Below are 13,995 nucleotides of genomic sequence, written 5' to 3'. Positions count from 1 at the left end.
AGGGCACCCAGCCCCCTGGCAGCTCATCAATAAAACATCGGTTCAGTTGCTCGGAGCTCACAGCTGACCTGGGGGCAACATGCTCATTCAGAAATGCCATTTGGCCCGGGAGCCAGAGCGTCAGAAAACCCTGTGGTTCTGGAACCAAAATGCCAGGGAAGGAAACAAGTTTCTAAAGACCAATGAAACCATCCTTGTTTTAAAAAAAATTAAACATTTTTATTAGTATATTTATTTTATATATAAAAGAAATACAAAAAAAAGGAACACAAAGCAAATGCTTTTATGGCAAATCGGACTTGTCGGTGCCCTCGGCTTGGGTTCCGGGCTCTGGCCCGCTGGGCGTCAGCAAAGTCCGCCGGTTGTAGTGGCCCTTCATGATCCCCGTGCCGTTGTTCTCGTTGAGGAGCTGCTTCTGCCTTTGCCTGTTGAGGGACTGGACGAGGCCCAGGACCACAGCGGCCAGGGAGTACTGCCCCGGCAGCCTCCTCGGGGGCAAGATGAACGGGTTGGGTTGGACTCTGCCCAGGAGAAAGTACGTTTTGATTTTCCCCTCCTGTTCACTGATGCCCTTCACATAGATCTCGCCTCGGTAGTCAAAGGCGAAGCCCTGGTCCTTCAGGATGAGATAGGTCTCCTCTGGGACTTGGATCCTGCCGCTGACTCCTGTGCTGTCCATTCGACTGGCCAGGTTCACGGTTTTGCCCCAGATGTCGTACTGTGGCTTCTTAGCGCCGATGACGCCGGCCACCACTGAGCCGTGGCTGATACCTGGGAGGGAACCAAAGAAGCAAGAGATGAGGGCAGGGGGACACCCCCAAGGTGGCTGCAACCTGCCTGGGGAAGTGATCATGAAGGGTGTGATTTCTGGGCAGAAACCCCAGCATCCTGGTCCTGCCTCCGTCACTTGTTAGATATGTGACCTGGGTCGCTTACGTCACCATATGTACACGTGTGCATATCAGCTGTGAAATTTGAGAGACAGACCTTGCAGAATGCACGGGGATCACTGGTTTGCATAGCACTTTTATGGCCATTGTCTACTTGTTTGTCACATGAGTGAGATGAGGCAAGTGGAGGAAGCTGATAATAACGCCCAGTTTACATCGAGGAGACCAACACACAGCGTGTCGGTGATTCAGCCAGACACACAGAGCAGGTCACGGCAGACCCACAGCACCAACCAGGATGCCTGATCCGGTTGTGGGAAAGTGATTTTGTAACCCCCAAATGATGTCTGCAGTGTGACAGATTCCACCAAGGGGTGGCCCTGATGCCAGCAACGTGTCCTGGATTTATGAAGAACGTTCTTTGGTTCGGGGCTAGGGCTCTGCTTTGTATTCCTGCTTCCACTCTGTCAGTGACTTCAGAGAGGACATGCAAAGTCAATGGCAGGTATAGGAACGGGCTGGAATACCCCATCCATAGATCAAAGCTTAAAATATTTCTTTTAGTCCAATGAACAAAGGCACATGGTGTTCCTTAGATCTGACAAGTCAGATATTGGTATTTTTTTTACCTTTTTTTCTTGAAAGCTGATAAGGGAGAACCAAATACAGTAAAATGGCCACCAGCCAGAGGGCACCTAACATGAGGATGCAGCAATGATTGTGCTAGTTTGCACCCTGACAGCCAGAGGTCATCAGTCTCAGGAAATTCAGGGGCTTCTGCCGGGGCTGCTTCCTGGCTGTGTGATGTTAAGTCGGTCCTCCCCTTCTATGGGCCTGCGTCTGTGCATTTGTAAAACAAGAATGTGGACTAGAGCAGGGGCTTCCTAGCGCCTTAGGGGGCCCTCGTGGCTCAGCAGAGATGCCAAGGAAATTGGCAGGTTCTACAAGTTATGAAGGATGGTCACTGACATTGCTATGACTATTGCTGTGTTGTCCCTTTGCACACGGGGCTCTCTAAATGCAGAGGGAGGGCAAGCTTCGTGGCCCTGAGAAGTCCCATGGGATCTCTGCCCGTCCCGATCCGACTGCCAGCTTGGGGGACACAGCAGTCAGGATGAGATGACTGGTGAGTCAGCCACCTCTCTCAGCAGGGCCTGGTGTGGGCGGGTGCTGGACACAGAGGTGGGAAGAGGGGTCGCTGTGGTCAAGTGTTTGCTTTGTAGTTCTGCACACAGGCCAGTGCCCTTCCCTGGCCTTCAGTGTGAGGCAGCCGGAGAGGCCTGAGCCGACCCTGTCCCTGTCCTTGGCAAGGTCACACTCGGCCTGCTGCCTTCTGCAGGAAAAAGCTTCCCTGGCTTGATGCCCAGGGCTGGGGGGCCTGGCGGTACAGGGCCGGGCAGCCCCCAGGAGTCCCTGCCTGCCCCACCTCCAGCTGCCACTCACCAATCCGGAGTTCGAAGTTGTTGAACGAGTGCTTGTTGATCTCCTGTATGCTTTCAGCCAGGGCCAGGGAGAAGTCGGCCAGCGCACACAGATGTCCCCACTTGTCTTCACATTGCTGCAGCAGGCGTGAGAGAGGGGCTCGTTCTCCATGGCACACGGTGACATTTTGGTACAGGGCCCGCTCTGTGTCCTAAGCCCACCCACACGTCCCTTAGAGGGAGATAGCCAGGTGCGTGACTCCCTGGACATTCGAGCCATCAGTGTGCAGAAACACGGGAGGGCAGGAGGTTGGCTTAAGGGAGTAAAACACACGTGGATCATCATGGTCCTTTCCCACACCTGCCCCTGTCTGTCCAGGCAATGGGTCCTGAATTCCTGACCTTGCTCACTGGTATGTGTGTATGTGTGTGTACACATACTCCTGTGTACACATTTGTAGCATGTGTAGGCATGTTTACGTGCATACATGTGCTCCTGTTTGCACCCACACAGTGTTGATATGTGTGCTCATGCTCCTGTACACACACACAGCATGTACTCACACCCCACCTACATGTTGGCATGCACACAAGCGCCAATGTACATGTGTATGGTATACATACACTTGCTCCTATGTACATGCATGTAGTGTTGGTGTATGTGCATGTGATCTTATGTACAAGCATGTAGTGTTTCCAATCTAGGAACCATGTATTTTCCTTTGAAGCACTTTGCTCGGCAAGCTCCTTTTTGGGAGGGAAAGGCAGAGTAGCCTCTGTGCACCTCAGTTTTCTCGTCTATAAAATGGGGATGAGCACACTCGCCCTGCCTACAGGGGGTGGATGGGATCGTGTTTGAAAGCCTCTGCCCTCATAGGGTGGGGGCTGGCAAACAGGTGCAGGGAAGGACCAGAGAGCACGTGTTTTAGACCTTGTGGGCCATATTTTGGGCCTGCTGTTCAACACTGCCTTTCTCATGTGGCTTGGAAGGGGCCGCAGACAAAGTACATACAACGAGTGCGGCTGTGTCCTAATAACATTTGATTTACGGAACCGGGCGGCTGCTGGTTTGGCCTGCAGGCTGTCCCATGGGGACCCCTGCCATAGGGGGCCATGCATAGGCACCCAATTCCTAGCACGGGTTTCTTGTCAGAGAGTTACTCTTATAATGTTTCCAGGATTTTAGTCGGAAAGAAAGTAAAAGGCGAGATGAGAAGAAGGAACGAGGACTCCTCCTCCCCTGTGGCTGGGACTCATGTCCACGTAACACCGATCGAGGACCTACCCAGGGGCGAGGCTCTGCGTGGGGAGCGGGCACGCAGGCAGCTCTCAGGAGAGCAGGAGCTGCTATAATTATTAGAATTATTACCTCTTAATTTTGGAGGAGGAAACAAAAGCAAGCATAAGAAAACGGGTTAGGGTCAGGGGTTTAGTGACACCCACAAGTGAATCATAATGGGGTGCTTCTTGGCCCTGCTTCTGTTCATCAAGTGGAAGTGAGGTTCAGAAGGGGGCCTAGAGACTCCTCCATCGTAAAGAAGCGTCGGCTCCTCCAGTAGCCTCTTCCTACCCCAGGAGCAGTGGACTCCGCAGGACTAGAATATCCGGTTCCTCAGATTTTCTCCCTGACCATCCCCAAGCCTCCTGGTGATGGTGGCCTTACTGCCTTCAGCAATGTGACAGCGGTGAGGCCCCTGCCATAGGTTCTGTCCAAAGAGTTCCTTTACCTGTTTTTCAGGTGACAGACCTGAGACCGCCATGTAGGTGCTGCCAATGGTCTTGATCTTTTCGATGTCTTGAAACCGGTCTTCACCGAGCAGCTGAAACAGACCGGGCCGTGGTGTTAGTCCCGGTGTGTGTTCTCCCCACGGCCAGGGGCTCCGGAAAGAGCCCTGGGCTCACATTAAAGATGACCTGTGGCTGGTTCAACATCCTCGAGGCGGTTGCATTTCTCTCTGAGAACCATGTGTTCAGAGGGTCAATGTATGTTTACTGAGCACCTGCTAAGTGCCAGACGCCAGGATGGGTGTGACCAGATACTCTTTAAGGAAAGCTCTATCGCCACGAGTCTTCAAAATAAACAAGCTACCTTATTCATTTAAAGACAAAATCACAAGTATCATGCAATTCGTCAACGCATCTTTTTTGGCTTTATTTTTAACATGTGTTTGGAATCCCTCCCCACCAGCATCCTGGTCTAAGCCACTGTTAGCGTATACCTTGTTGTTGTACCAGCTGCTGCCCTCACCCCCCATGCCCAGCACAGCAGCTAGAGAGATCCCAGTCAAGTGTAAGTCAGGCCATGTCCCTGCTCTGTGCAAACCCTCCTGTGGCTTCCCATTCCACTCAGGGTCAAAGCCAGAGTCTCTTCTGTGGCTGGGCCTTCCATGCCCTGTTGCCTCTGCTCACTCTGCTCCAGCCACACCGACCTCCTTGCTGAGCCTGGCCATCCAGGCCTGCCTCTGCCTCAGGACCTTTGCACCTGCTGCTCCCGTTTTGGGATAGTCTTCCCTCAGAGGAAGACTGCACGTCCGTCACCTCCGCCAGGTCTTTCCTCAACTATCACCCCAGTGGGTCTCACCACTTCATCCAAAACCGAACATAACACTCCGTCCCTGGACCACCTACATTGTAAGATAAGGAAGGCAAGAATAAACTAGCAGAGGAGAAGGGTGGAGAATTGCCAGTGAGGTGGAAATGAACACATGAGTTGGCAGAAGCTAAGGGACGAGGAAAATGGCATCTCAGGAGGGAGGTGCAGTCACCTGGGTCAGATGCCGCCAAGGGGCTCAGGATCCACCTCAGCCCCCTCCCTGGAGATCTCGTCATGTCTTGTGCCTTTCCACTCAATCTCTTCTCTGAAGACTCCCAGGTGTGTGTGTCCTCTTTGACCTTCAGATTCACTGACACAATTGCCAGGCCACACCCCCACCACAGGTCTACCAGGCATCTCTAATTGGCCATTCCCAAAACTATGCCCTTACCCTTGTTTGCCCACCTGCCACCTCCATTAATGGTCTCCATTTTTCCAGTTCTGGATGAAACCTCACAACCCACACCTTCTCTGTCTGAAGCTCCTCGGCTCCACCTTCAGAGGTAGCCAGATGCTGCCTGTCCCACTGTCCCCACTGCATAGGTCACACATCCATGAACCTGCCCTGAGTGTAGGAGTCACCTTCAAAACTCAGACTTCCTGTCCCCAAGTCCAAATTCTGACCTTTTGTTTCCTGTTCTCAGCAGCTAGTTATATGCAACATCTGGTTCTCTAACTCTTTGCCTCTCTTTAAGATTGTAATATCCTTGGGGGCGCATGCCATCCCGGGGGTGGGCAGACAGACAGGGAGGATGCAGCAGGTTGTCTCCAACCTGTTTGGCACCAGGACCAGTTTTGTGGAAGATGGTAGGGGGTGGGTGGCGGTGGAGCTGCAGCCTGCAGCCTGGGGGTTGGGGACCTCAGCTATAGACCATTTTGCTGCAGGAATCCTCTCACAATTAAGCAGGTGCTAAGGAACTTGGAAGAGTCCAGCTCCAGAGAAACTGTTCTGGGAAACGTGGAAAACACAAGCAGGTGCTTTTGTGATTTGCCTTGTTGGGTGGGCGTGTGTGGAAGTGTGTATCTGTGTGTGCGAGAGTGCAGCTTGGCCCACAGCTGAGGTGGCCTTTGTTCATTAGTTGTGTTTCCGGAGCTGCAGAGAAGCCGCTGCTCTGTGCTGTGCCCTGGCTGAGGGTCTGCGGAGTGTAGCTGGGGCAGGAAGTGGCTGGAGCAGCTTGCGCGTCCCCAGCCTGCGATTATGCCTGACAGGTGCCCTCGGACCCTTCCAAGCAGGTTTCTGAGCAGTGCTCTGGCTGTTAATATTTCAGCTCAGAGATCTGGGCTCGCCTTCACCTGCCCACCTCCTTCCCTCTGTGTCCTCACCACTGCTTTCCCCAGCCTCCTGTGGGGAGGGGTCTCTTTGCTCTTTTCTTCCTGTCAGAACTTCTTGGCCGAGGGCCCACTTCAGGCCCAGGCAAAGCTGTCTTCTCCTCTGAAATCGATTAGGAGGCAGCAAGAGTCTTCATTATTTCATTTAATATCCCTGCAGCAAACTTACGTACTACACAGCTAAAAGCGTCTGTGGGCATAATGTGTTCCCAACCCACCTTTTTATTCATTCCCTAGTCTGCAGGGAGCAGGGAGATGTGAGAGGGGCAGGGCCAGTGGGGCGAGCGACCCGGCATCATTGCAAACCCAGCCTTGGAGTCTGTGCTCCACACAATGTCCTGCTTCCCTCTGAGCCAAACAGAATTTTGCATGCTCGCTCTCAGGTCCTCCAGTAATTGTGTCAGCAAGAAGAGCAGTGTCACTGTTAAAGCGAGCACCAGGACGTCTGGCTGGAGCTTAGCCAGGGTAGAACCTAGGGGGCCGCTCCTGACCCAAAGAATGAAGGCATGTCTGGCCGACCCAAGGAGAGCTGACAGTGCTTGGGGTTGGCGGGCCAGGGAACGCTTTTCCTTATTGATGCCACCCTCCTCCCTCTTCCTCCTCCTCTGTCCTCTCTGTTCCACTTCCTCCCGTTCCTCTGCCCCTCTTCCAAAGCACCTGTTGTGAAGACAGCAGCCTCCTGGACCAATTCCCTCTCTTAGCCTCGCCAGCTTCCCTCTGCAAACACCAATCTCTACCACTAGGGGCGCTGTCCTTTGTCTCAGTTTTTGGAAGACTCCAGGGTGTTTACAATTTGGGGCACTGAGATGTGCATGTACTTCGAATTTATTTATAACCATTAAAAAACATGCGAGCAGGCACTTTCAGGAGATGGGGTGCTATAGAATTTAAAATAAATAAGAGCCTACTATTTCGACCTTCAGTCAGATTATTTTTAATGGAGCTATTTTTTTTAATTTGACAGTGTGTTTTGGACTGTGCTAGTCCATCACCACCTCATGATTTGCCAGCTGCCTTCTCTCCCTCATCATGTAACTAATTAATACAGCATCTGTTATAAGCCTGTCTTATGTTCCAGGCACAGTGCTAGCCCTGGGTACGTCTCAGGGTCCATAAGAATGTGGTTTCTGCCTTTGTGAGCTTATGGCCTGGTGTGGAGGAAGGTACTGTCGCCGTGGGATTGCTCTCCACTCCCCACAGCGCAGTGAGCTGTGCGCAGAGAACTCGGGCCACTGTGTCCTCGTGGGCAGACAATGCCGGGTCACCCCGTCTCTGTCTGGTGTGTGATCCACAGAAGGCAGGAAGTGATTGTGTTGTCACTTATCTTGGCCCCCTGCCCCCTATCCCAAGGACAACTGAAAGGGCCATCGTTGAGTTTATGACCACGAAACCAGAACCGTGAAACGCCACTTCAGCAAGAAACAGCGCAACCCAATGATCAACAGCCCAACAGCGGGGCAGGCCTGGGTGCCGTCTCGGCCGTCCCATCCTAGTGGCGTGTGACTCTGGACACTCTCAGAGCTCCTGAGCCTCGGTTTTTCTTGTTTATAGAGTGAAGGCTAATCATTCCTGTCCTGTGGGTTTGGGGTGAGGGATAAATAACAAGCACATGTGGAGTACTGAAAATGGCAACATGTGGTCAATGCCTGTAGGGGTTAATATGATGGGTGTCTGCCCCAGACCTAAGTGGTTAGTGGGGGCAGAAGACCTGTACAGTGGAGGGCTTGGGGTTCTATGGTGGGAGGTTTTATGGGGTATCAGTTTTTCACTGAAAAAGAAGTGACAATATTGACCTGGCTAGAAGGGAGATTAGAAGAGGCCTCACAAGTGGAGATGGTGTTTGGATGGATAGTTAAATGACTATTAGGGTCTCCAGTGCCATGGAGTCTAGGAGTAAGGGTGGTATGGTGAGGATGGAATGATTTCTGGGTGGAAAGAGCCATGTGTGGAATAGCTAGGTGGGCCCGATGGCGTATAAGTAGCTAGGCGGTGCTGGACGGTGGGCTGGTGGCAGGTAGTGACTGCAGGTAAGGCTGGAGAAGTAATGAAGTGCAACATGAGACCCCCCCCCATGTTTTGTGTTTTTTAGGTTCATGCAGAAGAAGACAGTACTGTCTAGAGCATGTTTGTCCTTGTGTTTAGGTCTCTGACCAAGTGCTAATTGATAGCTTTATCTTTGGCCCTTCGAGCAGATGGAGAATTGTCCCCATCAGTGCCCAGTCTCTGTGACACTATTGCCTGAGTAGCCGTGGCCCCCAATCAAGGCTTGGTCTTGCCGCTTGCTAGTTGTGTGATGTAGGGTTAAGTTACTAGCCTCTGAAGCTTCTGTTCTTGATCCCCCCAAGGGAGAAATAATAGCATTTACCTCGTGAGGTAATTGTGAGAATTAGATTAGATATCACACGTTTGCGTTTGTAATGCAGTCTGGAATTCTGTAAGTGTGAAAAATGGTCACTGCTACAATGAATAATATAATGCGCTGACAACAACAACGGCCACTGTGACGGCCAGTTCCTCGACTTCGGCTCACCTCGTCGAAGTCAGCAATGATCTCATTCAGCAGGCGCAGGCACTCCACTCCTTGGTTATTCATTTCAGTCTGAGAGTAGAAGTCCGCAAACCCGGGGATGGAGGCGAACATCACGCCAACGGCATCGTAGGATTGAGAATACAGCTCCTGGACAGAGGGACACACACAGGGAGCCAGGAACAGCCATCAGAGGGGAGGTTCTGCACGGATGCATGCTGTGCAGACAGGCGCCTGCAGCCCAGCACAGGTGCCCACGGGCAGGGCAGGGGGGGCTCCGACCCTGTCACATCAACGCTGTAGTCAGTATCATCACCTGCAGGCTGGGACTGTGAAAGTTCATGGTCTCAGCCTCAGCTGGGCTCAGAGTCCTGACCACCCCTCCTTTCGTTCTCAGCTGCCTTTCTTGTTGTCCTAACGGCCAAACCCTCACCGTGCTCCTGAACATCACCCTCACTCGATTCCTTTCAGTAGGTGATCTGGTCTCTTACTTCACTGAGAAAGCTGAGGCTCTTGGCATTCCAACACTCAGACGTTTGTCTACATTCACACTTATTTTTATCCCTTCTGCTTCAACTCCAGACAATGTATTTTTCCTTCTGCTTAAGGTCAACACTTGTGTCTGACCTCTTGACCCCTTGTAATTTTTTCCCCAGTGGTCTTTCCTTTCCTTTCCTTTCCTTTCCTTCCCTTCCCTTCCCTTCCCTTCCCTTCCCTTCCCTTCCCTTCCCTTCCCTTCCCCTTCCTTCCTTTCCTTTCCTTTCCTTTCCTTTCCTTTCCTTTCCTTTCCTTTCCTTTCCTTTCCTTTCCTTTCCTTTCCTTTCCTTTCCTTTCCTTTCCTTTCCTTTCCTTTCCTTTCCTTTCCTCCCTCCCTCCCTTCCTTCCTTCTTTCTCCTCTCCTCCTCCTCCAAAATCCCCCCACCCCCCTAAGTGTCTCCTAGAGGAAAAAGAACAGTGTGCCCTAGATCCTGAAGACTCCTGTGACTACCAAGCAGCCTCTCTCCGTCTCTGTCCAAATTTTCCAAACTGGTTCCTCCACAGTCTGGCTCCATTCTGTCAATGCTTAGTCACATGTCAGGTGGAGGCAAAATGACTCTGGAAAAGGTCAGACTCCCAGCCAAAGTGGAGAAGTCACCACACAGGGATTGGTTCACACCTTCCCGGACCCCCGTGCAGACTGGCCGGTGTAGGGATCTCTCCCAAGATCCTGGGTCTCGAGAGACTTTCTGTGCTTTAGTGACATTACATTTGTTTTCCTTGTGTCTGGCCCCTTCCATGATACTTTCTTTCATGCTTACCTTCCACCTTAAACATCATTGATTGCTATGGCTCTGTCCTTGGCTCACTACAGGGTTCAATGTTACATGCTTCCCTGGGCCATCTTGCTTGCTCCCAGCCTTTCACCAACATTCACGTGTAACAGTCTCTAAATCCTTGTCTGGGTCAGTTCTCCTTGGGCTTCAGACTCTGCGTCTCGTGCCGGGTTGCCCTCACATTCCCCCAGTTTTTCAGTGCTGCACCTGAACCCATCTTCTCTCCACCTAAACCAGCTTCTGCTCCTTCGTTCCCCAACTCGATGTGTGGCACCCATGTTGCCAAATCGTTGACATTAGAGACACTCTGGGTCATTCTTTATTCCTTCTTCCCCATCATATCCAGATTCAGGAAATTGCCAAATACTGCTGGGGTTCTTTTTGTTTCCTAAATACTTTTTTTCTAACCCTTTCACCATTGCTTTTTATCAGGCCTTCCCATTTTCCTCCTTCACCAGTAATAGGTTCCCCAGCTCCAGTCTTGTCCTACTGAAAGGCATGTTCCACATGGCAGCGCAAGGGAGCTTTGAAAGGTACAAGATTGACTGCACTTCTCTAGTCTTACTACCCTCCAGTGGCAAGACCGACTTGAATGGATGCCTTCACTTGCTTTCGTCCAAAAAAGCACAGGCAGGTGGTGACTGGCTAGACTGGGTTTGGCTGTAGGTGAAGTGCCCAGATTGCAGCCAAGGTGCAGTTATAAGGTGTGGCTATTCACCTTGGCCTTGAATAATGGGGTGATATCACAGGAGGAACTTGACTCTGCTTTATGGGTCAGAGAATCCCCATAAGCCAACTCATAGAACTGCATCCTTCAAATGGCTATGATTTAGCAAAAAAAAAGAAAAAGAAAAAAGAAAAAGAAAGAAAGAAATCTTTGTTTATTAACTTTTGTAATCGTTTTCTCAGACTTCTGTAACAAAGTGCCACAAACTGAGTGGTTTAAACTATAGAAATTTATTTTCCCATAATTCTGGAGACTGGAAGTCCAAGATCAAGGTGTTGGCAGGGTTGGCTCCTTCTGAGGCCTCTCTTCTTGGCTTCTTTTCCTGTGTCTTCATATGGTTTTCTTCTCTGTGTGCATCTGCATCCTAATTTCCTCTTCTGGTAGGGACATACACCATGTTGCATTAGGACCCACCTAGTGGTCTAATTTTAACTCAGTTCTCTCGTTAAGGATACTGTCTCCAAATACGGTTGCTTTCTGCAGTACTGGGGTTAGAACTTCAAAATATGAACTGGGTGCCAAAGGGCATTCAGGTTCAATGATGTAGCCCACGCAGGTCAGCTCCCACTACCCGAGCATGCAGGGAGATGTGTGCGAGGTGTTTGGAGGCGCACACCAAAGAGCTCCAGCCACCTGCCTGCGCCATCTGAGACAGCCCATCATTCAGCTGGCTCTAACCAAGCGCTTTGAGTGTGCCATCTGTTTCTTGCTATTTGGGGCTCAAAGAAGATAAAAATACTGTGAACTGGGGCGGGGCCAACGAACATAGAAAAGCTATTATTGTCTTATTGTCATCCTTTTCTGGTTGGGTGTACAGGCTTGGGCTTTGTAGAGGATTTGGAGCATATGAGCTCACCCGCCCCTCCTTGCACAGGGAACTCTGCCTGGCCCGTCCCCTGCCCAGGCCTGTCCAATTCCAAGTCCTGTGTTTCTTATATGAAGACAAGCCCTTTCTGCAGGGAGAAACAGGGTCCGAGACCTGTTGCCACATTGTATATTCATCAGTCTAAGGACACTGGTTTGCTTCCATCTTTTAGCTGTAATGAATAATGCTATGAATCCGGGTATTCTAGTATCTCTTCAAAACTCTGCTTTAAATTCTTTTAAGTTATATATACATTCTTTTCAATTATATGCACATATAACTTAAAAATATGTGCACACACATATATACAACTTTACAAATCCAATCTGGTCTTGCAATGGACATCTTATGTCCATCTTGCAGATGTGGGCTCCGAGGCTGGGGAGGCTGTGTTAGTTTCACAGTGCTGGGCAGCCCGGTGGCCTGGCACCAAGTGGTCGGCGTGGCCTCCACCGCCACGTGCTCACAGGAGGACAGAGGAGTTCTCCCAGGGCATGGGGTCAATGTGGCCAGCGCACTGCACCCACACCCTGTCTCTTCCCTGACCAGACGAGCCAGGCTCACCTCGTTGTCTCGGTCCTTCTCCAGGAAATGGCGGGCCACGTGGCTGGGTAAGATGTTCCGGAGCATGTTCTCGTTGTGCTCCCTCAGTTCCTTCATCTCGTGGATTTCCTCTTTGGCCTGAACTCGCCAAAGGAAGTCCAGGCGGGCTGTGTACTCCAGCTGCAGTTCAGGTGAGAGAAACAGGTAGACAGGCTGTCAGGATACAGGCTTCAGGCGCCCGTGTGGCAGGCGGGGAAAGCTTCTCGGGAACACTGCACAAACAAAACAGCCTCATCTGAGCGTTTTCGGGGGGCATTCTGCCTGACAGGGAGAGAGCAGGGGATTATCAGATGTCACAGAGCTTTGTATCTCCCCTTCCTAGCCTTATGGCACCTGTAATTTATAATAGTTTGTGTGATTGACCAGATAATGGTCACGTCTTCTGCTAGTTTGCAGGTGCTGTGAGGTCAGGGGTCCTTTCCCTAGCTCAACATTATATTCTTAGCACCTGGCAGCATGCTTGGCACAGGGCAGGTGTTCAATCAACATTTCTTGCCTCAACAAAGAAGTTACACTAATCCAGCCAGATAATGCTTAGATGGCGCTTGTTATTATTCCAGACATTGTGCTGAGTAATATGCATATTTTCACTCCTCTCATTCATATAAAAACCCTAGTAGGGATTATTATGCTCAATCTTTATTTTACAGATGAGAAAATGAAAGCCAAACTGGTTAAGTAAGTTGGCCAAAGACACATACTAGTTAGTGGGGAAGTCAGGATTTGGGTGTAACTCCAGAGTCCAGCTCTAGTGTGTGAACTCTTTATCACTAGGTGGATGTGAAGAGAATGAATGAGCCAAAAATGGAGTGACTGTGGATTTAGTTGTGAGACAAATAGGGGTTAGCTCTCTGGTCCCACTTCAAACACCATAACCTGGGCTAGTGACTTCATCTCAGGCCTCTCACCTCCAAAGTTGGAATGAACACCACTGACCATGCAAGATGGGAATGGGAATTACATAGGGTGTTATAGATAAAGCACATGGCTCGTAGTAGGTCCTCGTGCACATTCGCTCCCTCTTGTCCTAGCTTCCCTTTGCATTGGCAAGTGGACAACTTTCTTTCTGAAGGATCTCACATACTCGCCACAGCTTTGAGGATGTCACTAACTGTTGAAATGAACAATATGCCCCGCTGTTAAATACATGGTTGGATGCCCCGAGTTCAAGGGCTTAAAAAAGCCAGCTTGTTTCTTTTCTTTGTCTTGCTTGAAAGTCTCAGTGGATGGCAAAAACGTGAAAAGACAGGGGCAGAAGGTGACCTGTTCATGAGCATTTGTAATAGCAAAAGCTGGGAACAACCCAAGTGTTCATTTTGTTGGTTGAATGAACTATTGTGTGCAGTTATAAAAAGAAGTGAAGAATATTTCCCTGTACTTTGAGGGACTGTCTCCAAGGTGCACAAAAGCCTGTACAGTGTGCCAGCATTGATCTAAGGAGGGGAGATAGCTACATTGCTGTCCATCTCTGCCTGTCTCTCTCTCTCTCTCCATACATGTGTATATATATAAAATTTTATTCATTGGAAGATTGAACTATAAAAAAACAAAAGTAGAAAACCATTCAAAATCATTCCCAATGACATAAAGAAGGGAGGAAATAAGATGGAGGAAAAGGGATAGAATTCAAACTTTTAAAATTATATGTTGGTTTACACACTTGGCTTTTGAATTGCGGAACTATTTCACTTAATTATAAAACTAAATAGATTTTCAGAACTCTGTAA

The 13,995-nt window shown here is 50.2% G+C and overlaps 1 protein-coding gene across 3 annotated transcripts in view; it reads right to left on the bottom strand.

Moving 5' to 3' along the window:
• Positions 1-283: 283 nt before the first annotated feature.
• The window catches only part of ADCY8 (adenylate cyclase 8), a 150,951-nt gene continuing 137,239 nt past the window's right edge, over positions 284-13,995 (bottom strand). For all 3 annotated transcript variants that reach the window (XM_037166695.2, XM_053661057.1, XM_053661056.1), the window contains 5 exons: positions 12,230-12,388; positions 8,764-8,910; positions 4,039-4,131; positions 2,334-2,448; positions 284-771 (listed from right to left, as the gene is read on the bottom strand). In XM_037166695.2, the coding sequence (XP_037022590.1) occupies positions 284-771; positions 2,334-2,448; positions 4,039-4,131; positions 8,764-8,910; positions 12,230-12,388 (1,002 nt within the window). The remainder of the gene's footprint in view (positions 772-2,333; positions 2,449-4,038; positions 4,132-8,763; positions 8,911-12,229; positions 12,389-13,995) is intronic.

The sequence above is a fragment of the Artibeus jamaicensis genome, unplaced genomic scaffold, assembly GCF_021234435.1.
Source record: "Artibeus jamaicensis isolate MK-2021 breed Jamaican fruit bat unplaced genomic scaffold, CSHL_Jam_final scaffold_916, whole genome shotgun sequence".
In the NCBI taxonomy this organism is placed as follows: Eukaryota; Metazoa; Chordata; class Mammalia; order Chiroptera; family Phyllostomidae; genus Artibeus; species Artibeus jamaicensis.
This window is presented reverse-complemented; position numbering and strand designations above follow the sequence as displayed.